Here is a 26859-nt window from a genome sequence, read left to right as displayed (position 1 = left end):
ACTTCTTCTTCTATGACAGGCTCGAAGGTGGAAAGTGAGCTTGAGGCACGAGAGGGTGGGGAATCCAGGCTCGGGGGGATTGTGTAAAAATGTCCTCACACATATGTTTGGTTTTTTGTAGGAAGTAAGTGGCCAGATCATCAGCGCTGAGGTTGGTGATGGAGGCCTGTACTTAAGAGCTCAGTTTGGAATGGAAAGTTTTGAAGAGTCGTTTTGGATTATCTGCTAGTGATGTGATGAGGGTGTTGAGGTAGAGTTGTTCGGCCAGATGGAGAGCAGAGTCACAGTTTTGAGCATGAACTTACAGTGTGTCAAGTCTTCTGCCGAAAATGATTTTCTCCACTGGCGCTCGGCACACCTTGGGCAGCTCTGGAGAAAACATGTTTGCAGCATGTGCCAAGGTTGCCATAGGCTGTGTTGAGTCTTTCAGCAGTGTATTATTGTAATGTGACAGAAGAGGAACTAGATCGGAGCTCAAGATGTCTGTAGATTGTTCATAATTGTTTGGCATTGATGGCATGTAGATTTCTGTACATGTGGTAAGTGGGGTTTTCATGGGCATATAGAAAGTTTTTGACAGAGAATAAAAGAATATTATAGTCAGAAAGCGGGAGAGTTAAGTTAGTAAAGTTGTACACTGAGCAGAGGCGGGAGAAGACCATGTCCTGAATATTCCAGTCTTCATGTGTAGGAGAATTAGTAAGCTGTGAGAGGCCAAAGGAGGAGGTTAAAAAAAGAAGAAAAAGAGTTATATATATTAGTGGAAGGTGGTCTAGGATAATGTCAGTAGAGCATGAGCGTTGTACATGGGAGAGAGGAGGAGAGAGGGACTAAAGTGGAGAAACTTTGCAGAAGGGCAGTAGATGTGAGAGAAAGCATCAGTTATGACATAGATGGAGCAGACAGATATGTAGAATAAATAATGTTGTACAACTGAATAAGAAGCATGTTTGTTTGCATATCTGGCATAGCTTACCTGTCTCCTGCCCTGTGCAACTGCCAAAATTTTCTGTTTCACAAAACTTTATAGCCTAACATATAGTATTACTTTAAACTGGTTATGTTTCATCATGAAAAAGTTTGCAACTATGTTAATTGGCAGGAAATACATTATATTAACATTTTGGGCCTGAAATAGTGCAATGGATTTTATAAACATAATCACTGAAAACTAATTAAAAAAACTTAAAAACTGGGCTTGCTGCCAGTGGTTTACTGCACATTGTAGCTCTTAGGACCGAAACATGAAATCTGTACGAGTTAATTCTGCAAATGTCGCATATCATTTATCCTTCTCCCTTAGGTACTGAGTAGGGTTCCGACTGTAAGATCTAAACCCGCTAAGGTTACGCCTCTGCTCATTGTTTTTACTTGCTGCTATGAGCACAGGCCTATAGGGAAGTTTGACCACTGGGACTCCCATCAATCCCAAGGATGAGGTTCTGCAGAGCCTTGTACTAATGATGTAGAGGTTGAACATGTGATCCACTGCACCCATCATTTTCTATGGGACTACAGAAGATAACTGAACGCAGTCTTCAGTATCTTGCTCTCATAGTTAAACTCTTTAAATGTGCATAAATCAGTATGATAATTGAACTTACTAATGTGCTTTACATCTAAAATGTGACCTGTGAGTACATTTCACTAGATATTATTTAGCTGAATAACCCTTTGAAAGGAGTCTGTCAGTATCAAATGACTGTTCAAACCAAGCGCTGCACATTGTAAAGAGATTAGCCATAATAAAAATCATACTTGTATTTCCAAATCAATTGCTGAATTTGCCAGAAATTGTTTTTTTTTGTTCAGATATCCTAATGAGGTGCTCAGTGCACCTTGGGCATGGCTGAGTAGTTCAGTGACCCTTTACACCTACATGTTTTATATCTATTTCTGACCCCCTCTTCCTTCATTGACAGCGGACTAGATGTGAACTCAGTGGAGGGCAGAAATAGATGAAAAGCAAGTAGATTGGAAGGTGCACTGAAATTATTGGCCACACCAATGCTGCACCAAGCAAAGCATTTCATTAGCTTGCTTAAATAAAGAAAAATTTCTGGCAAACCAATGGATTTGGCTGAATGTGTTCCTTACAAGGTGCCATGGTTGGATTGAACAGTCATTGTGTTGTCAGACTTCCTTTAATGTCATCTAGAACGATTGCTTTGTCTGGGCATATTCTGAATGAATGGTATAGGTCCCTTTTGGCTGGCCAATCTCATGGATGTGCATCAATATACAATATACCGTTTAAATTGAAAGTAATAATAGGAAATACTTACAGTGCGGTATACAAACACTCTGAGAATCTGTCCACCAAGAGTTTCGAGTGTCTGTCCATTGTAAAGACCATTAAGGACAAATTTTTGCTTGATAATGTGATTCTGCAAAATCAGCTTGAGAAGACGTTGATCCATTCTCAGTGTTTCATCTGCAATAATAGAAGCATGCGTCATTGGAAAAATAATAATTCAAAGTTATACCTTCTGTGACTTGTCAGAAATCTAACAAAAGACGCAACTCAACAGAATTCATCTAATCTCTCACTATATAATGACCTTGTTTAAAGCCTTAGGGTATGTGCACACATCCGGATTTCTTGCAGAAATTTCCTGAAGAAAACCGGAAATTTTCTGCAAGAAATCCGCATTTTTTTCCGTTTTTTTAGCATTCTGCAAGCGTAATTAGCTTGCAGAATGCTAAAGTTTTCCAAGCGATCTGTAGCATCGCTTGGAAAACTGACTGACAAGTTGGTCACACTTGTCAAACATACTGTTTGACAAGTGTGACCAATTTGTTACTATAGATGCTGCTTATGCAGCATCAATAGTAAAAGATAGAATGTTTAAAATAATACAAAAAAATAAAAAAATGGTTATACTCACCCAGACGATCTCCTCAGCAGCGTCCGTTCCTATAGATGCCGGTGTGGTTCAGGACCTGTGATGACGTCGCGGCTTGTGATTGGTCGCGTGAGTCACATGAGCGGTCGCGACCAATCACAAGACAGTGACGTTATCACAGGTCCTGAACCACACCATCTATAGGAACCGAAGAGAGAGCATGCACCGGAGAGGCGGGAACACTTCGGGGGCCATCAGAGGGTGAGTATAGGACTATTTTTTATTTTAATTCAGTTTTTTTGACCAATTCTATGGTGCCCAGTCCGTGGAGGAGAGTCTCCTCTCCTCCACCCTGGGTACCAACCGCACATAATCTGCTTACTTCCCGCATGGTGTTCACAGCCCCGTGAGGGAAGTAAGCAGATCAATGCACTCCTAGGTGTGCGGAATCCCCGCAATCTGCATTTTTAATGAACATGTTGCTTTTTTTTCCGCGATGTGATTTTTTCGCGGAAAAAAATCGCAACATTTGCACAAAAAATGCGGAATACACTGTAAATAATAGGAGGCATATATGTTAGCGTTTTTTCACGTTTTTATAGCGAAAAAAACGCGAAAAATCCTGAACGTTTGCACATGGCCTTACAGTCCTCAAGGCTCTCAGGACAGGGAGTGGAGAGAACTTAGAGAAATATTGTTAGATTTGATATGCAGAACTGTCTGAAGTTAAGGCCTGTGATCCACCTATGAACCTTCAGACGTTTTCTGCACACTTAGGTCCCCTTAGGAATGCCCCACAAAATCCTCACTTTTAAACAGGGTTTACAAAACTTTAGAAAACTGCTTAATTTTCATCTAAAAAATTACCAAATATGCAACCTAAATCACAAAACAACAGGTGGTAACTCAGTACAAATGGAAAAGAGTGGAGAAGCTGTGTACACCCCCTTGAAGATATGATGGTTATATAATGCATTGGGCTGTTATAAATGTTGTTTCATCTATTTTGTGGCCTGCAGCGCTTAGCTAACCAGTGGGCAGTAGAGTTGAGCGACTTACTTTTTTCACATCGAGTCGGGTTTCGCAAAACCCGACTTTGTCAAAAGTCGGGTCAGGTGAAATGGGCCGATTATTGCGTAAAGTAGGGGGCCGACTGAAACACGAAACCCAATGCAAGTCAATGGGGAATCAAAGTCGGCAGTGAGTGGAGGACAGGAAAACACCTACAGTGCCCATTTTAATGCATGCCAAAAACATCAATTCTTATTACTCAAGCTTGTCAATTCTAATTTACTTTATAATAATAGTTAGGCATTGAAAACGGGGGGTCATTTGGCTAAAGTTGTGGGGGGGTAGGGCTGGCTCAAGATTTTCATGGGCCCAGGAAGCGCGGAATATGTCACGGCGGTGGAGCAGGGAGAGGTAAGTATTTCAACTTTGCAAGTGCTGTGATTCTGAGCTCAGTACTCTGCGAGGGCAATGTAGTGATCTGAGTCAATGGAACAGCATAATAATCTAGCTGTGGCTGTGCATCAGTGTACTCCATGTCCGATTCATCTTGTAATGAGCAGTTAACAATTTCCCTTTCTAACCCAGGCACGGTATGTGTAAAGAGCTCCATGGAGCAACCTGTAGTGTCACCTGACGCATCCTTCACTTTTGGTTTGGGTGAAGGACACAAGGAAACATCTTGTTCCTGACCGGGAGCATCCACTGACGACTCGCTGCTTTTATATTTGGAACTTTCTGAAGAGGAGGCGAAAGAGCTAGAGGCTGAGTCAGCAAGGAAAATCAAAACTTTTTCCTGCTGCTCCGGCTTTAAAAGCGGTTTTCCTACTCCCAGATAAGAGAGCCTTCAAGGCCTTGTGTAGCCAGACGATGACGCTGGCTCAAAACCTCCAGCCTTAGGTGCTATTGTGCTTTTGCAACTACCACCAGATGCACCACCACCACCACCACCATCAGTACCAGCTGGCAACCACCGCCCATGGGCTCTTTCACCAGACTTCCTCATTTTTTGGAAAATCTAACCAAAATAACAACCATTATATGGTACTGTAAAACAAAGTATAAGGTGTATATAAACTTGTTGAGAATTTAAATCTCCCTTTTTTTGGGGAGACTGAACCAAAACTCAGGTCCTGTGCATAAAACAACACAATGTAAGTGGCAGAAAGTGGCTGGCTAATATACGACAAACTAGCAGGACTGAAGTATATCCACTTTGTGAGAATTTGAATCTCACTTTTTTTGAGGGGAGACTGAACCAAAACTCAGGCCCAGTGTATAAAACAACACAATGTAAGTGGCAGAAAGTGGCTGGAAGATATATGAAAAAATACAAGGACTGTAGTACAATTTCAATCTCCCTAAAATGATCTCAGGACAAGTATGGCATCAATAAAAAGGACTGCTGCACACAAAAGTGTGGACAAATAAACAAGATAACTGTGCAGAAAGGAGCAACAGGATTTTTGCTTTTAAAAAAGCAGTTGGTTGCACAGCAGCGTGCAAACAGCGATGCAGCTATCAGGGAGCCTTATAAGCTACAGAGCTGATGCACAAAAATATAGCCTCCACTGTCCCTGCAAAAAAAAGGTGGTGTTGGACATTGGAAATCGCTACAGCACAAGCAGTTTGGGGGTTAATCTTCCCTAACTATATCCCTTCTTCTGATGAAGGTGCAGCAACCTCTCCCTAAGCTAAGATCGGCTGAAGTAAGATGGCGGTCGGCGTGCACACCCCTTTATAGCCCCTGTGACGCCGCAGAAAGCAAGCCAATCACTGTCATGCCCTTCTCTAAGATGGTGGGGACCGAGACCTATGTCCACACTCTGCATCCTCCTTCATTGGCTGAAAAATGGTGCTGAAAGCGTCATATGAAACGCGACTTTTGCACGCAGATCGGCGACCTCATGGCCAATCCCACACTAAGATCGGGTCGGGTTTCATGAAACCCGACTTTGCCAAAAGTCAGCGATTTTTGAATCTGTCCGATCCGTTTCGCTCAACCCTAGTGGACAGGGCTAACTATTGGAGACAGCCCATGGTGGGAGTAGCTGCATGGCAAAATAAACTCTGTTTCTGTTGTTAGGCAGACAGGAAAAAGTGCAACTAAGAGAAGGACCTATGCTTCTAATGTTAGCAGACCTGCATTGAAAAGGGTTATGTGTGCAAAGAAGGGAGATCATACTCGGATAGCATGTTCTGAAGTAAACAAGGATTAAGTGGAAGAAGAATTCCTTATCTCAGGCAAGTTGAGGCTTAGGGTATGTGCACACGTCAGGATTTCTTGCAGAAATTTCCTGAAGAAAACCGGAAATTTTCTGCAAGAAATCCGCATTTTTTTTTTGCGTTTTTTTCCCCGTTTTTTTCGCGTTTTTTTAGCATTTTGCAAGCGAAATTAGCTTGCAGAATGCTAAAGTTTTCCAAGCGATCTGTAGCATCGCTTGGAAAACTGACTGACAGGTTGGTCACAATTGTCAAACATAGTGTTTGACAAGTGTGACCAACTTTTTACTATAGATGCTGCCTATGCAGCATCAATAGTAAAAGTTAGAGTGTTTATAAATACCGTATATACTCGAGTATAAGCCGACCCGAGTATAAGCCGACCCCCCTAATTTTGCCACAAAAAACTGGGAAAACTTATTGACTCGAGTATAAGCCTAGGGTGGAAAATGCAGCAGGTACCAGTGAATTTCAAAATTAAAAATAGATGCTCCATACCGTTCATTATGGCCTCATAGATGCTCCACATAAAGCTGTGCCATATATAATGCTCTGCACAGTTCATTATGGCCCCATAGATGCTCCATAGAAAGCTGTACCATATATACAATGCTCTGCACCATTGCCCCATAGATGCTCCACATAAATCTGTGCCATATATACAATGCTCTGCACCATTGCCCCATAGATGCTCCACATTAATCTGTGCCATATATACAATGCTCTGCACCGTTGCCCCATAGATGCTCCACATTAATCTGTGCCATATATACAATGCTCTGCACCGTTGCCCCATAGATACTCCACATTAATCTGTGCCATATATACAATGCTCTGCACCGTTGCCCCATAGATGCTCCACATTAATCTGTGCCATATATACAATGCTGCTGCAATAAAAAAAACAAAACACATACTCACCTCTCTTGCTTGCAGCTCCTCAGCGTCCCGTCCCGGCGTCTCTCTGCACTGACTGATCAGGCAGAGGGCGGCGCGCACACTATATGCGTCATCGCGCCCTCTGACCTGCACAGTCAGTGAGGAGAGACGCCGGGAAGATGGAGCGACGCCCGGCGTGTGGAACGAGGACAGGTGAATATTATGAATGTTCGCCTATAAGCTAAGGCCTCTGGCATCAGGGGCTTATCTACAGCATTCTGTAATGCTGTAGATAAGCCCCCGATGTCACCTGCAAGATAAGAAAAACACGTTATATTATACTCATCCAGGGGCAGTCCCGGTTCGGTCCGGTCCGATGGGTGTCGCGGTCCGGGTCCGGCGCCTCCCATCTTCATACGATGACGTCCTCTTTTCTTCCTGCCACAGCTGCTGAGCAGGCGTACTTTGTCTGCCCTGTTGAGGGCAGAGCAAAGTATTGCAGTGCGCAGGTCCTGGGCCTCTCTGACCTTTCCCGACGCCTGTGCACTGCAGTACTTTGCTCGGACCTCAACATGGCAGACAAAGTACGCCTGCGCCGGAGCTGAAGCGTGAAGACAAGAAGAGGACGTCATCGTATGAAGATGGGAGGTGCCAGACCCGGACCTCGACACCCATCGGACCCGAACTGAACCGGGACCGCCCCTGGGTGAGTATAATCTGACTCATTTTTTTTATCTTGCAGTTTACATTGGGGGCTTATCTACAGCATTACAGAATGCTGTAGATAAGCCCCTGATGCCGCTGGCCGCAGCTTATAGGCAAATTTTGGGGTGACAGATTCCCTTTAAGATACAGAAAATGCTGAAATTTGAATAATATGACTTAACTTTAGTAGGGACATTGGTAAAAATTATAAAGTAAGTAGGGACAATAGGTAAAAATTCTATATTTTTTTATATATATTATAAATGTATAGTGCTGAGATCCAGAAGTTAATTTGCAGTGGCATACAATTTTTGTAGCTTTTATTATTCAGACAAATTGGTTGTGCCTGCATGGCACCCAAAGTAAGGCAGCCGTAAAGCAACCGACAGAAGCAAAGATTGACATTAGAGAAAACTCTGATCCTGGACGTTGAACCCTTGTGATGATGCAAGTAATATCTATCAAGCCATCACCTGAGAGGAAAAATTTGTTTTCCCTCAAATAGTCATTTTTTTATCCTGTTCTTGAATTCCTTTGAATTCAATAATAATAACAATTAACTTTCCTATCAGTTTTATAACAGTGAATTCCTCAGAGAACATTAGTTTATTCGACATTCTGTATTACATTATTACTTTTGTGAATAAAGGTTATATTATACTTACCGGAGAAAGCGTCATTTAAAGGAGCCAGGAGAGTATATTCTGCCTCAGGTCTCAATGAGGCTGCCAGTCCCATTTGTGCCATGAGATCAGTGAAAGTGGTCTGTTGGCTTCCTGCGAGTTCCAGGACTTGCTTTGCTAAAATTATTAATACAAAATGATTGAGAAATATAAGTTTCATTTATTTATGATAACTGTGTTAAATTTCTTTAAATAGAGTGAATATCCGAGGTTTATTACCCCATTCTGCACCTTCAGATGCCTCAGATTTATTTTGTAATATTTATACGAGTTTTGTGATAAGACTAAAATTGTTGCACGTTCTTACACATTTCATATAGCAGTCTCATTCCCCCCTAGAAGCAATGCTTCTTATTTTGTATTGTAGGCACACTATGGTGTTACTATATGAAACTGTCCTACAGGGTCCTTCTACATGGCGTTCCTGCATGCAAAAGGCCTTAAAGGGAACCTTTCAAGTGAAAAAATGCTACTAACCTGCAGATATGGGGTTAATCTACAGGTATATAGCATTCTGAAGCCATGTGGCTGCCTGACTCAATGCCGAAATACTGGGAGAAAACTAACTTTATTCCTCCAGGTAGCCTCAGGATTTCAGTCATAGAGGCATAGTCGGTGCGGCTTCAGTCATCACTCACTGATGCACTCTACAGCCGGCTGTCAGTCAGTGCCGAGGCACGGTCTCATCCGCCGCTCACTGTACTGAGCGGTAACTGAAGCTGCGCCTTTATGACTCAAAGTCCAAGGTTCCCTGAAGGTTCAAAGTTTATTTCCTCCCAGTAGCTGGGCTTTTAGTGCGGTGGCTGCACTGATTCAGGACGCTATTAACCTGCAGATTAACCCCATATCTGTATTGTCATAGCATTTTTTCACATGACAGGTTCCCTTCAAACATTGTCATATGTACTAATGGCAATAAACTGATTAATGTTTTATAGTTGAATTTAACCAAACCGTGTTGCAGTATTTTCTCCTGCAGTATGTTTATTTTACATTAAAATCATGATACTTACCAGAATCAGGGATAAGAACCTCGTCAATCAAGTGAATTACGCCATTGGTTGTGACGATATCCTTCCTGTTTACAAGCTTCTTGCCGTTCACAGTCAAGCTGTCACCATCACATCCAATCTGAAGAGGGCTTCCTTCCAGGGTATCGAAAACTCCTCCACCCATTATGGCCTCGGAACACTGGACAGTGTCCAAGATGTGGAAGTTAACCAAAGCTGCAAAATGTATATAAAGAATTATTGATAACTAACTTATTTCGTCACAATCATTTATTGATAATGTTCACCATTTCAGTTTCTAGTATAAATATTATTATTTATTTATATAGCGCCATTAATTCCATGGTGCTGTACATGAGAAATATAACAATATGTAATATAATTTACACAGGATTACCATAATTCTGAAATTGCTTATGAGAAAAAAGTTATATTTCGAAGAAATTCACAATCCAGATTGGATTATAAGATTGGATATAAGAGTGCAATTTATATGGTGGCCATTGGGTAACAGAGGAATATTGGGTCAAATGTCTTCTTCATTATTGGCTTGACAAGTGTAGTAGTTTTTGATGATCTCAATGCCCTTGCCCACATGTCCAAAGGTCCTTGGCATCTGCTGAGGTTTCCCAGAGCTTACCCTTGACCTTGCTATCTCATCTGTTCTGTATTAAACTTACCCTCAGCAGCCTTTTTGTCAGACATAATTCTCTCAAGAACATTTTTTGGAAGCTTCTCAAAAGCTTCATCAGTTGGAGCAAATAGAGTATAATGTCCAGATTTTCCAAGCTTTTCCAATACATTTGAAGCAATAGCAGCTGCCTGAGAAAGTGAATAAATGGTATTTTAATATTCTACGCATAATGGTTGGCACCCTTGTCTTCATGGAAAAACACCCACCAAAATTGGAATAACGGGAATGAAACATGTATAAGTGTCAACCAGTTTACTTACAAGACCTACAAGTTCATGCTTTCTTTCTCTATACATTTACTTTACACTTCTTTCTTTGAGAAGGTGAATTTTAAACACTTTAATGTTCCAAGAAGAGCTGATGAATTTACGGTGAACCAGGTACAACCTTACTAAACAAACATGTAAAAGTCTACAAACTTGACGTTACAAAATATTCTAAGCGAATGATGTAGCCCCAGGGATACTTGAGCATCGCGCTTACTATATTTACTTTAGGAAACCTACCCTAAGAGATGACAAATCATCTTCAGAATCAACAAAGTCCTCAATGGTGTTTCCCACAGCTGTCACAACGCGATCAATCACATGAACCACACCGTTGGTGGCAATCTGGTTTCCATGGATAACTCTAGCACAATTTACTGTAACGATCTTCAATAAAAGAAAGAAGACAGAGGTTACAGACTGGAAAAGCACAGAAATCTTCAAAACTACTAATATAGGACAATGACATCAGAAGGATTTTTTCATGTACTATATTTGAGGTTGGCTATTTATTTGTAACAGTGTTGAAGCTTATGAATTGTTATTTTTTTAAAATGTTGTCCTTTTTATTAATTGGGTATTCCTATCTCCGGGATCTTATCCCAATATGTAGTAGGTGTATTAATAATAATATTTGCAAATATCTCCAATTAGAAATCTAGTATAGTTCTTTGGGTTAGCTATGTCACTTGCACCATGTGCAGGGCATTGCAGTAGCTTAGGTATCCATAGTTATGATCACTCATATAGTGACAGTTATTAGTGGTTGTAATCATGGATACCCAACCTACTGCAATGCCCTGCACATGGGGTAAGAAGCATAGCTTAGATAACTGTCGGCCAAGGGATGGCTCAGCCAATAATCCAGCCAGGAGCAGCTATCTCAGCCAACTTTCCCATATACAGGAGTGCTCGCTCTGCCAAGCGCTTCTGTGTTCTTTGAAAGACAGACGCTGCCAGACATCTCAGACGGCTTAGCTTAGAGAGTAAAAGGATCGGTAGTCCCAAAATCGGACAAACCGGATCCTTATCTTTTCCTGCATCATATGTCAGAAGAGAGTCAGGGACCCCCATACACATTAGATTGATGGGGAAGCCTGTTGATAATGATGGGTTTAGCTGATGTTAAGGGGCCTTAACAAACCTTTTCCAGTCTAAACAGTAAAGTTGACACGTGAGCTACAGAAAAAAAGGAAACATGAACCTATTGTGATTACTCTAGTAGCCAATCTAAAATATTTTTTTTTTCAGTGGATAGAATATGAAAAAATATATATATTTTAATATTCCATATTCTATAAAAATTTAATATTTACAAGTTTAAAAAATAGAATATATATATGAATATATATAACAACAAACTTCCTTAACCCTCAAGCCTGCTTTCACCTTCCTGACCAGGACAAATTTTACAACTCTGACCAGTGCCATTTTATGAGGTACCCCAGTAATTCTGAGATTGTTTTTTTTCATGACACATTGTACTTTAGTAGTAATAAATTTAGGTTGATTTTTTTTTTAAGTTCATTTGTGAAAATATAACTTTTGCGAAAATACCACACAAAATAGTTAATGAAGAACATTTACCACATCTACTTTTTAAGAGCGCCATTTCTGAAGCGTCATTTTCTTGTTAGGAATTTAGATATGTTAAGATTTGATCAGCAATTTCACATTTTACCAACAAATTATATAAACAACATTTTTTTTAGGGACCACATTACATTTGGAGTGACTTTGAGGGGTTTATATGATAGAAAATACCAAAAAGTGACACCTTTTTAAAAACCTCAAAACCACATTTAAGATGTTTATTAACCTTTCCGGTGCTTCACAGGAATTAAAAAACAATGTGGAAAAAAAATGAAAAAATTATTTTTTTTCCCACAAAAATGTTGTTTGAGACCCACATTGTACATTTTCACAAGAGCAACAGGAGAAAATGGTTAGTAAGTTTTGTTGTGCAATTTCTCCTGAGTATGCCGATAACCCATATGTGGTAAAAAAAACCCTGCTAATTATTCACAAGGCAAGGCTCAGAAAGGTAAGAGCATCAATTAAAGTCTAAAGCACAATTTTGGCTGGAATAGATTGCGAGTGCAATGTCACATGGGGCTTTTATAGATTTATACTTCCTGTTCTTAACAGATCACATTTCAGAAGACTCACGGTAATACAATAACAGGCAACACCTTATATACTGTAGATAACACACAATCCACAAAAAAATAGGGTCTGAGTCTGTCTTTTGCTGCTAATGTACTTGTGGATTTCCTGAAAGAACAGGAAGTATGAGCCTACAAAAGCCACATTGGCCAGCGTGAAAATGATAAGATTTTATTTATTTTTTTTAATAGAGAGTGTAACATGTAAAATAAAAAAAATAAAAAACTTGCTAAAATTTTGTAAAAAATACATTTAAGGCTGGTTTCACACTTGCGTTTTTATCTGCATGCGTTTTTAAAAAAAACGCATGTGTGAAAAAACGCATGTAATCGCGGCAAAACGCCGCGTTTTTTAGACGCATGCGTTTTTTTTTTCCCAATGAAAAAATCAACTAGAAAATCCACTAATAGTAGAATTAACTAGGGTTAGGGTTAGGGGTAGCTTTTTATTAGAAGAATGCCCTGGTCACCGTAACCCTAACCCTACCCCTAACCCCTAAACGTAACTGAAATACGTGGCACTGAAATACGTGGCACTGAAGTACGTGGCACTGAAATACGTGGTACGTGGCACTGAAATATGTGGCACTGAAATACGTGGTACGTGGCACTGAAATACGTGGCACTGAAATACGTGGCACTGAAATACGTGGTACGTGGCACTGAAATACGTGGCACTGAAATACGTGGTACGTGGCACTGAAATACGTGGTACGTGGCACTGAAATACGTGGCACTGAAATACGTGGTACGTGGCACTGAAATACGTGGCACTGAAATACGTGGTACGTGGCACTTAAATACGTGGCACTTAAATACGTGGCACTATGACTGTCAGAAAATGTTCATTAAACGGTTAGGGGTGAGGTTAGGGGTAGAGTTAGGGTTAGGGTTTGGATCCCTTTTATCACCTTGATGGTGGTGGGTGGCTTTTCAGTCTGTTTTCTGGGTTTTTTCTATAAAAACGCATGCGTTTTTAACGCAAACAAACGCATGTGCTTAAAAACGCATGCGTTTACATAGACAGCAATGCATTTTTTTGCCGCGAAAAAACGCATGCGTTTTTTCGCGGCAAAAAAAACGCGCAAAAAAATACTACAGGTTGCATTTTTGAAAATGAACGCATGCAGAAAAAAAACGCATGCGTTTGAAAACGCGACCAAACGCAAACAAAAAAACGCATGCGTTTTCAATGTTAAATATAGGGGGAAAAAACGCATGCGTTTTTTGTGCAAAAAACGCTGCAGACAAAAACGCAAGTGTGAAACCAGCCTTACATAAACAGCTTTTCATTACATTCTTTTAAGATGTAAGAATTTAAAGATCACAGAATTTATATTTGATATTATAACCAAATTATTAATGAACGATGATGTTACGCTTACCCCGTTAGTATAGTGATTTATCAGAAGAGGCTGATCGTTGAACATGGAGGTAAGAGTCAATCCATTTCTAAGATCTTTGGTCAGCATTCTCTTATCAAGCATGTGGTAGTGCAGAGCATTCAGCAATTCAATATTCACATTGCTCAGCAGTGATGAGCGAATTTCCTAAAATAAAAATCCCAAAATATTTGTTCAAAAATTGTATTTTGTTGTCATTGTTATGGTTTTTAAAGTTATTATTGGAACCAATGAATGTACTTACAGGATCCAGCAAGTCCCATGCATCGTTACTTGGTGCAAAGAAGGTAAATGAACCAACTCCTTCAATCTCCTTCCTCAGGTCTGAACGATCAGAGTAGTCTTGTGTTGATGTGGCTCCCACAATTCCAAGAGTGCCATACACATTGTCAATAGGAGCAACTGATTTTGAAAAAAGTAAAACAAATAAAAAACTTGTAATTAGAAATCTATCGGTAAAGCCTCATTCACACCGTGAACTTTCTCGTAAGTAAAAATGCAGATGGTTGTTCATCAGTGTTTGGATCCAAGTTTCTTTTGTGTTTGGTCAATGTGTCAGTTTTCATTATCAAGTTAATGAAAGAGGAGTGCGGTGGATCCTGGGCACTGATGCTGACAAAGGTTAATCCAGATGGTAAGTATAAAAAATTTCCAATTTATTGAAACGCATTTTGGAGTAGAACCTACGTCTTCCTCAGGCATAAAAGAAAAGGAACCACCTCATCCCTTATAAAGAGGTCAGAAGTGACACTTAAAACACATATCACTTAACAACTTGATTAAGTTAAGAACAAATGATTGAATATGCATAAAGGTGCATTAAAAATCATAAAAAATGATACAATTTTAATACATTTTATCTCTTCAAGTTTTTATCAGAGATTTTCACTAGTGGAACGTTTGTTAAAGAAGCACTCCCATTAACGTTTTTAGTCTCTTAATTGATTGCAATAGTCATATTATATAGCACTGTGTACTTACAATTGCTCATTTTGCCTTTCTACCCAGTGAATTCTTCTCTATTCTCTATGTATAAACAGGAAGTCTCTTTTCAATGCATGAGTCATCCCCCTTTCAACTCCTGACCCAGCTGCTCTTTCCTCCCCGACAGGGAGTTTCAGGGAGGTAGAAATAAAGTTCTGACTCATGAAGGGAAAATCTAATTTCGAACAGAAAATGAAGTACTGCATGTATCATTAGGGATCTTTTGTCCAGCCGCTATACTGAATTCTCAGACTTTAAGAATTGAGATTGTTGAGGATGATGAAACTTTGCTTGTCTTGCCCTGTTTTAGGTCAATCAACATGTATGTGTATATACAGTGGGGCAAAAAAGTATTTAGTCAGTCAGCAATAGTGCAAGTTCCACCACTTAAAAAGATGAGAGGCGTCTGTAATTTACATCATAGGTAGACCTCAGCTATGGGAGACAAACTGAGACAAAAAAATCCAGAAAATCACATTGTCTGTTTTTTTATCATTTTATTTGCATTTTATGGTGGAAAATAAGTATTTGGTCAGAAACAAAATTTCATCTCAATACTTTGTAATATATCCTTTGTTGGCAATGACAGAGGTCAAACGTTTTCTGTAAGTCTTCACAAGGTTGCCACACACTGTTGTTGGTATGTTGGCCCATTCCTCCATGCAGATCTCCTCTAGAGCAGTGATGTTTTTGGCTTTTCGCTTGGCAACACGGACTTTCAACTCCCTCCAAAGGTTTTCTATAGGGTTGAGATCTGGAGACTGGCTAGACCACTCCAGGACCTTGAAATGCTTCTTACGAAGCCACTCCTTCGTTGCCCTGGCGGTGTGCTTTGGATCATTGTCATGTTGAAAGACCCAGCCACGTTTCATCTTCAATGCCCTTGCTGATGGAAGGAGGTTTGCACTCAAAATCTCACGATACATGGCCCCATTCATTCTTTCATGTACCCGGATCAGTCGTCCTGGCCCCTTTGCAGAGAAACAGCCCCAAAGCATGATGTTTCCACCACCATGCTTTACAGTAGGTATGGTGTTTGATGGATGCAACTCAGTATTCTTTTTCCTCCAAACACGACAAGTTGTGTTTCTACCAAACAGTTCCAGTTTGGTTTCATCAGACCATAGGACATTCTCCCAAAACTCCTCTGGATCATCCAAATGCTCTCTAGCAAACTTCAGACGGGCCCGGACATGTACTGGCTTAAGCAGTGGGACACGTCTGGCACTGCAGGATCTGAATCCATGGTGGCGTAGTGTGTTACTTATGGTAGGCCTTGTTACATTGGTCCCAGCTCTCTGCAGTTCATTCACTAGGTCCCCCCACGTGGTTCTGGGATTTTTGCTCACCGTTCTTGTGATCATTCTGACCCCACGGGGTGGGATTTTGCGTGGAGCCCCAAATCGAGGGAGATTATCAGTGGTCTTATATGTCTTCCATTTTCTAATTATTGCTCCCACTGTTGATTTCTTCACTCCAAGCTGGTTGGCTATTGCAGATTCAGTCTTCCCAGCCTGGTGCAGGGCTACAATTTTGTTTCTGGTGTCCTTTGACAGCTCTTTGGTCTTCACCATAGTGGAGTTTGGAGTCAGACTGTTTGAGGGTGTGCACAGGTGTCTTTTTATACTGATAGCAAGTTTAAACAGGTGCCATTACTACAGGTAATGAGTGGAGGAAAGAGGAGACTCTTAAAGAAGAAGTTACAGGTCTGTGAGAGCCAGAAATCTTGATTGTTTGTTTCTGACCAAATACTTATTTTCCACCATAAAATGCAAATAAAATGATAAAAAAACAGACAATGGGATTTTCTGGATTTTTTTTTCTCAGTTTGTCTCCCATAGTTGAGGTCTACCTATGATGTAAATTACAGACGCCTCTCATCTTTTTAAGTGGTGGAACTTGCACTATTGCTGACTGACTAAATACTTTTTTGCCCCACTGTATATATAGGTAGAAAAAGAGGAACAGCACCAGAAAAAATACCTTAAAACGTGCACGCTTCCCTGACCAGCATTCCAATGGCCTTTCAGACAGTAAACAAAAAGGGAAACAGCACAAAAAGATGTAAAAAAGAGGACTTTAATGCCCTGTGGCATGGCCAAGTTTCGGATAAAACAAGCAAAATGCTTGAGAAAGGATTTGTTTTATCCGAAATGTTGCCACCCCACAGGGCATTAAATTAAAGTCCTCTTTTTTACATCTTTTTGTGCTGTTGCCCTTTTGTTTACTATATGTACAGACAAAAAGTTTGGACACACCTCATTTAAAGATTTTTCTGTATTTTCATGACTATGAAAATTGTACATTCACACTGAAGGCATCAAAACTATGAATTAACACATGTGGAATTATATAGTTAACAAAAAAGTGTGAAACAACTGAAAATATGTCTTATATTCTAGGTTCTTCAAAGTAGCCACCTTTTGCTTTGATGACTTTTTGCACACACTTGGCATTCTCTTGATGAGCTTCAAGAGGTAGTCACCAGGAATGGTCTGCCAACAATCTTGAAGGAGTTCCCAGAAAAGCTTAGCACTTGTTGGCCCTTTTGCCTACACACTACGGTCCAGCTTACTCCAAACCATCTCGATTGGGTTCAGGTCTGGTGACTGTGGAGGCCAGGTCATCTGGCGTAGCACCCCATCACTCTCATTCTTGGTCAAATAGCCCTTACACAGCCTGGTGGTGTGTTTGGTGTCATTGTCCTGTTGACAAATAAATGATGGTCCAACTAAACGCAAACCGGATGGGATAGCATGCCACTGCAAGATGCTGTGGTAGCTATGCTGGTTCAGTATGCCTTCAATTTTGAATAAATCCCCCACAATGTCACCAGCAAAGCACCCCACACCATCACACCTCCTCCTCCATGCTTCACAGTGGGAACCAGGCATGTAGAGTCCATCCGTTCACCTTTTCTGCATCGCACAAAGACACAGTGGTTGGAAACAAAGATCTCAAATTTGGACTCATCAGACCAAAGCACAGATTTCCACTGGTCTAATGTCCATTCCTTGTGTTCTTTAGCCCAAACAAGTCTCTTCTGCTTGTTGGCTGTCCTTAGCAGTGATTTCCTAGCAGCTATTTTACCATGAAGACCTGCTGCACAAAGTCTCCTCTTAACAGTTGTTGTAGAGATGTGTCTGCTGCTAGAACTCTGTGTGGCATTGACCTGGTCTCTAATATGAGCTGCTGTTAACCTGTGATTTCTGAGGCTGGTGACTCGGATAAACATCCTCAGAAGCAGAGGTGACTCTTGGTCTTCCTTTTCTGGGGCGGTCCTCATGTGAGCCAGTTTCTTTGTAGCGCTTGATGGTTTTTGCCACTGCATTTGGGGACACTTTCAAAGTTTTCCCAATTTTTCAGACTGACTGACCTACATTTCTTAAAGTAATGATTGCCACTCATTTTTCTTTACTTAGCTGCTTTTTTCTTGCCATAATACAAATTCTAACAGTCTATTCAGTAGGACTATCAGCTGTGTATCCACCAGACTTCTGCACAACACAACTGATGGTCCCAACCCCATTTATAAGGCAAGAAATCCTACTTATTAAACCTGATAGAGCACACCTGTGAAGTGAAAACCATTCCCGGTGACTACCACTTGAAGCTCATCAAGAGAATGCCAAGAGTGTGCAAAGCAGTCATCAAAGCAAAATGTGGCTACTTTGAATAATCTAGAATATAAGACATAATTTCAGTTGTTTCACACTTTTTTGTTAAGTATATAATTCCACATGTGTTAATTCATAGTTTTGATGCCTTCAGTGTGAATGTACAATTTTCATAGTCATGAAAATACAGAAAAATCTTTAAATGAGAAGGTGTGTCCAAGCTTTTGGTCTGTACTGTATATATATATATATATATAAATACAGTATATATATATATATACAGTATATATATATATATATATATATACAGTATATATATATATATATATATATATATATATATATATATATATATATATATATATATATATATATATATATATATATATATATATATATATCTCCAGCTAAGGGCATGGAGGAAAACGCTATACCAAAAGCTGCCTCTCTTGGTTTACATTATAAATTTGTTCTCTCTTAAATCAACCAATAGTTGAAAAGCTCTATGCGTAAAAATCTATATGTAGAAATTTTCTCTATAATATCTGAAATTTTGGGAATATCTTTCTGTTTCCACCTTGAAGCAGTCAGTAATTTAGTAACCAATAAACTATGAATATTTAAGTCTAAATTGAAAAGCAATATCTTGAATACCAAGAGATAACAATGCAATATGTGGTGTAAGATTAACAGTAAGTTTGGTGATTCTTTAAAGTAACTCAGATATTTCAATCCATAGAGATCTTATTACAGTACATTCCCCAAAAATGTGATATAAATGGCCATGATGGCCACATTCCCTCCAGCAAAATCTTGGTTATGTTGGAAAGACTTTGTGTTGGTAATTTAAAATATGCTTCATGTAGAAGACCACGAGAAATAGAAGAATAAGTTATCTTAAATGCTTTGACCCAACTATCTGTCTCAAAATGATTGTTCATAATTGCTAGTCTGCTTATAATCATGTGATGTCATAGACCTAATGGAAAAGAGAATAATTATGGGCAAAATGAGCAATTGTAAGTACGCAGTGCTATAAAATATGATGACTGCAAAATATTAAGAGGATACAAATTTTGATAGGAGCGCGCCTTCAAGTAAAGGGCAAATTGTTTTGCCTTTAGAGATGATTTCTGGCAACGTATACATAGGAAAGAAAAAGTGGAAAGGTGCACACTAATCATCCATAAATTACTATTTGTTGGATTTTTACAAGAAATGATTTGGTAATTCTGTCGGCATGTATCTATAGTGGAAAGACTGAGTCACCATGGAATGTTAACTATAAGATCTTCATGACCTCCGAGATTATGACTTCAGTGCTACGGAACTAGTTAGGTATTGAAACAAGTTTAGAAATGTTTCTAGCAATAAATGAAAAGCGAGATTAACAGTCAGATGATCCAATGGAAAGTATAAGAACCCTTAATAATCATCATACTGTACCTGCAGGACATCCTTGTTGACCATTCATTTTCATGTATCCAGGGCAGCATTCATAGAGGACCGTGCTGTTCAGAAGAGTAAGTGTATAAATAAAGGTCCCGCAAACATAAAATTGGAGCATAATTTACAATTAAATTGCATTTTAATATATAGTTTATCATCCTATTTCATGTAGGTGCTTAAATTCCAGTAGAAGAATGGCTCAAAAAGTCGATCTATGCACTATGTAATGGCTGAATGAGTTTTTGATTATTTGCCAGTGGAATCATGGTAGCAATCATCTGATGAACTTGTTCATCACTTGATCACATTTTGTATATGATCTAAACAATAATTGTGATTAGGGTTTCTCCCTTACAAAGGGGAAACTGTCAGTGAGAAAATGAAAACAATTTGTGTTCATATTCATGACCATTCGTCTCTATACAGTTTACATTAGACTATGTATAGCTATGTGCACATAGCGTCTTATTCAGGCAATTCCTGTCAGATATAATTGAAGCTTAACGCCCCATTCAGATGTTTTACTTTGTAATTTCAACATTGGAGAGGTATTACTAATGTTTGTTCTCTGCTCTTGATAAAATATTTACTAGCTGCTGTCTTCTGCTCTTCCCAGCACCGCTCTGGTCCCATTCCGCCACCTTGTGACCGTAGCTCCTGACTGACCATAAGCCAGAACTAATGGTCAGAAGTTCTCAATGTAGGTACAGTTACAAAGTTTTGAAGTTTTGAACTTTTGACAATAAAATAATAAAAACTAGAATTTATACTTTTAGGAGCAAAACAGTAACAATGCAGTGACATTGCAAGAATCTGCATAACTAATCGTATGCTAAATAGTTTCAAGACAAATTTATTTATGAAATATCCAAGAACATTGTCTACAAAATGATGGTTCACGTTCAAAGCAGCAGTGGATGGTGAGATATGGAGCCCGAGAGTCAAAACATTATTACCATTTTGCTCGTCACTGTACATGAGAGTCCCGTTCTGGCTGAAACTCAAAAGTGACTTCTGGTCTGCCCAGCAAACACTGAAGAGATCCAGCTAGTTACAACTAGCAGAACAGGACCAGAGATGCACAGGCAACAGAAGAAGACGGCAGCTGGTAAATATTCTACTAAAGGCATGGAATGTCCATTTGTGATACCACTCCAGGAGTGAAATGAATAAAAAAAAGTCTGGAGTGGTGTTTTAACCCTCCCAAGCCTTTTTTCCCCTTTCTGACCAGGCCAATTCTGACTATTGTCTCTGGAACGCTTCAACATATACCTGTGATTCTGAGACAGTTTTTTGTATGTATAAATATTGTACTTTATGGTAGTCATAAATATAAGTCAATATTTTTTGTGTATATTTGTGAAAATAATGGAATTTTGGTGCAAAAATTTAAAATTTCCATATTTTCAAACTTTTATTTTTTGTGCCTTTAAACCAGACAGCTATATCGCACAAAATAGTTAATAAATAATATTTATCACATGTCTACTTTACATAATCGTCATTTTTTAAACATAATTGCTTGTTTTGTTTCAGGATTAAGTTTAGCAATTTCACCGTTTTCAAACACACTTTGAAAAAAAAATTTTCAGGGTTACATTTTTTTAAGTGAAAAATGTTGCTTCACCCCCAAGTTTTGCATTTTTTACAAAGATAACAGGAGAAAATGTGATTTCTCGTGAGTACTTCGATACCCCATATGTGGTGAAAAACTACTGTTTGGGTGTGTGGCAGGGCTCAGAAGGGAAGGAGCGAAAAATTGTCTTTTGGAGTGCAAAATTGACTAGAATAGACAATGGATGCCATGTTGCATTTGCAAAGCCACTGATATGCCTAAACAGTGGACACCTCCGCAGGTGACCCCATTTTGGAAACTACACCCCTCAAGGAACTTATCTAGAGGTTTGGTAAGTACCTCAAACCCACAAGGGCTCCACAGAATTTTATAATGTTGAGCCATGAAAATGAAAAAAATATATTTTTTCTGCAAAAATAATGCTTTAACCTCAAATTTTTCATATTCACAAGGTTAACAGAAGAAAATGGACAATACAATTTGTTGTGCAATTTCTCCTGAGTACAGTATGTGTGGTGTAAAACTACTGTTTGGGCACAAAGCAGGGATCGGAAGTGAAGAAGCACCAATTGAATTATCGAGCACTGGAATAGAGCTGGAATAGATTGCATATACCGTGTCACATATGAAGAGCCCTGACATGTCAAAATAGCAGATACCTCTACAAGCGACCCCATTTTAGAAACTACACCTCTTGAGGAATTCATTCAGGGGCGTAGTGAGCATTTTTAAGCCTCAAGCGATTCACAGAATTGTATAACATTGGGCTGAGTAATGGAAAATTTTCTACCAAAATGTTGCTTTGGCTCCAAGTTTTTAATTTTCAAACGGGATAATAGTAGAAAATGAACTGTACAATTTGCTGTGCAATTTATCCTCAGCAAGCCAATGCTGCATATGTAGTATATATGAGAGCCCTTAAATTCTAGAAGAGCAGAAAAAACCCTAAAGTGACCGCATTTTGTAAATGTCACCTTTCTGGAAATTTATCTACAGGTATAGTGATAATTTTGAGTCCATGAGTGATTTCCAGAAACAAGCAGCAGTAAATGTTGCTGAATAAAAATTGAAAAGCTGCAATTGCAGTGCCCCTACATTGTAGTGTCTAGTACATTATGTCCAACTAGTGCTTTTGGAAACTTGCATCCATAAATTAAACCATCTCTCATTTCTCCAGAAATGCCAATCATCTAGCCATAAAATGTGGTATAGGCACACTGGAGTTCAGAAGGGATGGGAACATTTAGATTTGGGAGTACAGAATTCGCTAGATTTATTTTAGGATGAGCCATTTCGTATCTCCAGAGCCTTTGTGCTACCAGTATAGTGGAAGCTCCCTATACTTACGTTAACAGATGACGGACCTTACTGAGGACTTGCTTTTTTTGTGGATTGAGTTGACGCTTTTATTGGTAACATTTTACATAACGTTTGGGATCACATTTATCCGGCGCTCTGCGCTGAGCACTTAGATTGGGGTTTCCATCTAAATCTCCGAGTGACGTGATTCAGGTGAAACTCCCAATGGATCTAATCACTATAATGAGGCAGCAAAATTACTCTGGACTCCGTCTAGCCTCTGTTCAGCTGTGTCCTTTTTATTCAGAGGTGCACAAAAATGTGGCCTACCGCACTTTTATGCACGCTTAAAAAGACAGACACCGCTGGTTAAGAATTTTTCTATTTATTTTAAGCCATTCCTCATGCTGTTTAAGTTATTAGATTACTTTATTTTTTGTACCAGTGCGATTGCAGCAAAACCAGATTTATATCTTTTTTTAATATTTGGCTGCTGTCTCACACTAAAAGATGCTATTTTTTTGGCAAAAAAAAATTAGCATCACCATATTTTGCGAGCTTTACTTTTTCTACATTTGTCGGACAGAATCATGTGAGGTCTTGTTTTTTGTGGGACAAGTTGATGTTTTTACTGGTACCATTTTTGGGCGCATAACTTTTTTTGATCGCTTTTTGTTGCAATTTTTCTGAGGCAGAATGAACAAAAACCAGCAATTCAGGAATTGTTTTTTTATGTCGTTTACCATCTGGTAAAAGTGATAAGACAGCTTTATTATTCGGGTGAATATGATTACAGTAATACCATATTTATAACATTTTTCTATGTCTTGCCATTTTCCCACAATAAAAATTATTTTATAAAAAGAAAAAATGTTTTTGCATCACTATATTCTGAAAGTTATAGCTTGTTTTTCCACTTGCGGAGTTATATGGTGGTTTGTTACTTGCGAGGCAAGCTGATGTTTTCAGCGATACCATTTTTAATTGCATTCAGCTTTTTGATCTCATTTTATTCCACTTTTCGTATAGCGGTATGATAAAAAAGCATAGTTTATTGTCCCTTTTTTTTTTTAAGGTTTTCACTGAAAGGATTAATTCATGTGACCATTTTAAAGATCAGGTCATTCCAGACACAGGGAAAACAACTATGTGTACTTTTTGTTTATGTTTGTTTTACATGAAAATACATATAGATTGCAAAATGTTTTTTTTTTTTATTTTGTTTATTATTTTGTGATTTTCTTAAAACATATTTTAAACTTTTCTTTAACTTTTTTTTTACTTTCTCACATAGTTCCTCTACGGCACTTTAACTTTTATTACTCTTATCGCTGATATAATGCATTGCAATGCATTATACCTTTCAGATTACACTCACAGAAGCCTCTTAGACCATGTTTCTGAAATGGTCTAAGCAGGCCACCGTTGTTGGCAAAACTCGAGGTTGTCATGATGACCTCAAGTTGCCTTGATGATGATTAGGCCCTCGCGTTGACATCACAACGGTGCCGATTGAATAGGAAATGGAGCCCCCTTCCTTTCCTAGCCTCCTATATGTTGCGATCTATATCAATCATGTGATTTAGAAGATTAAACAGCAGGGGGCAATGCAGGCACTGCTCCTGGGTGTGATATACGAGACTTGGCTATCAAGCAAGCTGATTTCCCTGGTAGGGATATAAATGGCACAGCTCCTGTGCCAAGCACAACAATCACCATGGCTTTCTTATACTTCATTGGTCGGGAACCATGACGTATATGTACTTCAAATGTCATGAAGGGGTCGAAGTCCATGTAGAATAACTTGGATGGATAAAATATATGAACAGCGCATGATCATTCCTTAGAAAATAACAATAAACATTGGTCGTAATAGCTTAGGCTAAATGATCAGACAGCCCCATGGTAAATGGATGAAGAGAAAGAGTAGGAAAAACTATAGAAAATAATAAGGAAAAGAGGAAGAGAGAGGAGTAAGAGAGCCAGTAGCATGGGATTGATAACCTGTTGACTTCTCTTCTATCATGTCACAAAGCAAAGTTGATGTAGCTTGGAATTTTCAATTATGAGTGTTCGTTTTGAGGCACTCATTATCTAGCCATAGAGCTCAAACACTCACCCACCATGAGCTCCGAATTTTAAACAGTGAGCCATAGTTTCCGGTTTGCCAATTGGACAGTTCATCAGAGCATACATATTTCACTAACTTTTTCAAGGCAGAGGGAATAAACGGAGTAGTCTTTTGCAGCCAAAGTTGTGAAATTCCATTTGGTTGCAGCGATAAAATGTGTCGCCGAGTGTGCTTTGATGGTCTAAAACCTTGGAAAGGCTTTGCCAATACTGCCATCTCCAATCTGATAGTCAGTTTACATGAGCAGACCTTATTGATTTCTGACTATATTTGATGTGTTAAGACGGGAACGGGAAGTTGACACAAGCTGAGACTAAGTTAGGAAAAGTCAGAATGGTCTAAACTCAATATGGCATATTTTATTACTTTTTAACCAGTCTAATCCCTTTAGAATATTGTTTTATTCCCCAAGCCTCCATCTATTTTTCAATATCCATTTGAGTTTGCATTCCATACCCAAGGTACTGCACACTACTTTTTAGAAATTGCTGAGCATCTATTATTGAAATTTGTTGGACTGAATACAACATGCTGAGCCTGTTCCTTGTGTGTGTTCCCATATCACATGTACAACAACATGTCTGTGTAAGGAAGACCTGATATGACCTCCCATAGCAGCAATGAGTAGTGTATATATCCATCATCGTTACGTCTGCAGCACATCAATTAGTTTGACAACAGGCCAAATAAAGCAAATTATGCTGCAGAATAATAAAAAAAGTCCATAGAAACAGATCTTATCCCAGAACAATTATTGCACTATGAAAAGGCGAACTGGGATCTTTGACATTGACTATTAAATGATAGCAGAGATCATTGTGTAATAGGCCTTTGTCTAACATAAGACGATTCTAGCAAATCCTAAAGTAAAAGCTGATTTGCGTGAGAGATCATATGTATAATAGATAAATTTGGGTCTTCGCCATTGAGATGGTATAGACATATTGTTATGTAACGTTTAGAGCTACTAACAAAGAAGAGCTTCAACCTAAACTACAAGTAAATTACAACCAGGTGAACTTTAAAGAGTACCTATCCCCAGTCTGGGGCTGTCCTTTATATTCAATAAAAGAGTGGACAACCATTGACTTGTAATTTTTCTAAATATGCTATAAACAAAAGTGTGCAAAATACTCCTCAATGTCCCCTAAAATGGTCGATTTTTCTAGCATAAAAACAAACTGAACTTTGGAGTTCTGAGATCCTGGCAAGCAAAGTGGAATCCCAAAACCCTCCTTGGCCATGTCTCACAATGAAAGTGGTAGAGCTATAAGGATATTATTATTCAGTCACTGCTTAGTAAACCTTATTGCAGCCCTTGGTTAGTTCAAAGAGCAAGATTTCCAATAACACTCGAGATCTCACAATTTCACTGGGAGAGGGACTGCAAAGGGTTGTGAGATCCCGCTCATATATAAACCCCAAGGCTGGGGTCACGCTTGTGTCAATACCCGGCACAGTCGCCGGCACTTGGGACAGGAGCGAGTGGCTGCATATATTTCTATGCAGCTGAACGCTCCGGCCCGAACCGCTGGCGGCAGTGCTGGGTATTGATGCACGAGACTTGCACGAGTTTCTTGCATTGCACATGCAAGTGTGACCCCGGCCTGACACCACTAATTGATTTAAAATGCCACAGGGGGACAATACCTAACCCTATTAAGGCACTCACTTTTCACTAGCTTTCTGTGGAGGTTGGCACCATAGGCCTGCACAAGTGGCATCCCCTGCTCACAGACAGCTATCCCTTCTCACCCTATCATGTCCTGTATCAGAAAAGGACCAAAGAATTTCAACAATTATACACTAAAACCAATATTTCATGGATAGAATAACCAGATGTTAGTAACGTAAAATGAGTTCTGGTTTATGCTTGTACTACAGTGGGAAAAATAAGTATTTGATACACTAACAATTTTGA

At 39.2% G+C, this 26859-nt stretch overlaps 1 protein-coding gene across 5 annotated transcripts in view; it reads right to left on the bottom strand.

The window, feature by feature from the left end:
• The window catches only part of POSTN (periostin), an 85500-nt gene that overhangs the window by 30348 nt on the left and 28293 nt on the right, over positions 1 to 26859 (bottom strand). For all 5 annotated transcript variants that reach the window (XM_077298187.1, XM_077298191.1, XM_077298189.1 and 2 more), the window contains exons 3-10: positions 19930 to 19994; positions 14127 to 14284; positions 13865 to 14029; positions 10555 to 10701; positions 10035 to 10176; positions 9358 to 9570; positions 8327 to 8461; positions 2286 to 2434 (exon numbers count right to left, since the gene is read on the bottom strand). In XM_077298187.1, coding sequence (XP_077154302.1) covers positions 2286 to 2434; positions 8327 to 8461; positions 9358 to 9570; positions 10035 to 10176; positions 10555 to 10701; positions 13865 to 14029; positions 14127 to 14284; positions 19930 to 19994 — 1174 coding nt within the window. The remainder of the gene's footprint in view (positions 1 to 2285; positions 2435 to 8326; positions 8462 to 9357; positions 9571 to 10034; positions 10177 to 10554; positions 10702 to 13864; positions 14030 to 14126; positions 14285 to 19929; positions 19995 to 26859) is intronic.

The sequence above is a fragment of the Ranitomeya variabilis genome, chromosome 3 (genome assembly GCF_051348905.1).
Source record: "Ranitomeya variabilis isolate aRanVar5 chromosome 3, aRanVar5.hap1, whole genome shotgun sequence".
In the NCBI taxonomy this organism is placed as follows: Eukaryota; Metazoa; Chordata; class Amphibia; order Anura; family Dendrobatidae; genus Ranitomeya; species Ranitomeya variabilis.
This window is presented reverse-complemented; position numbering and strand designations above follow the sequence as displayed.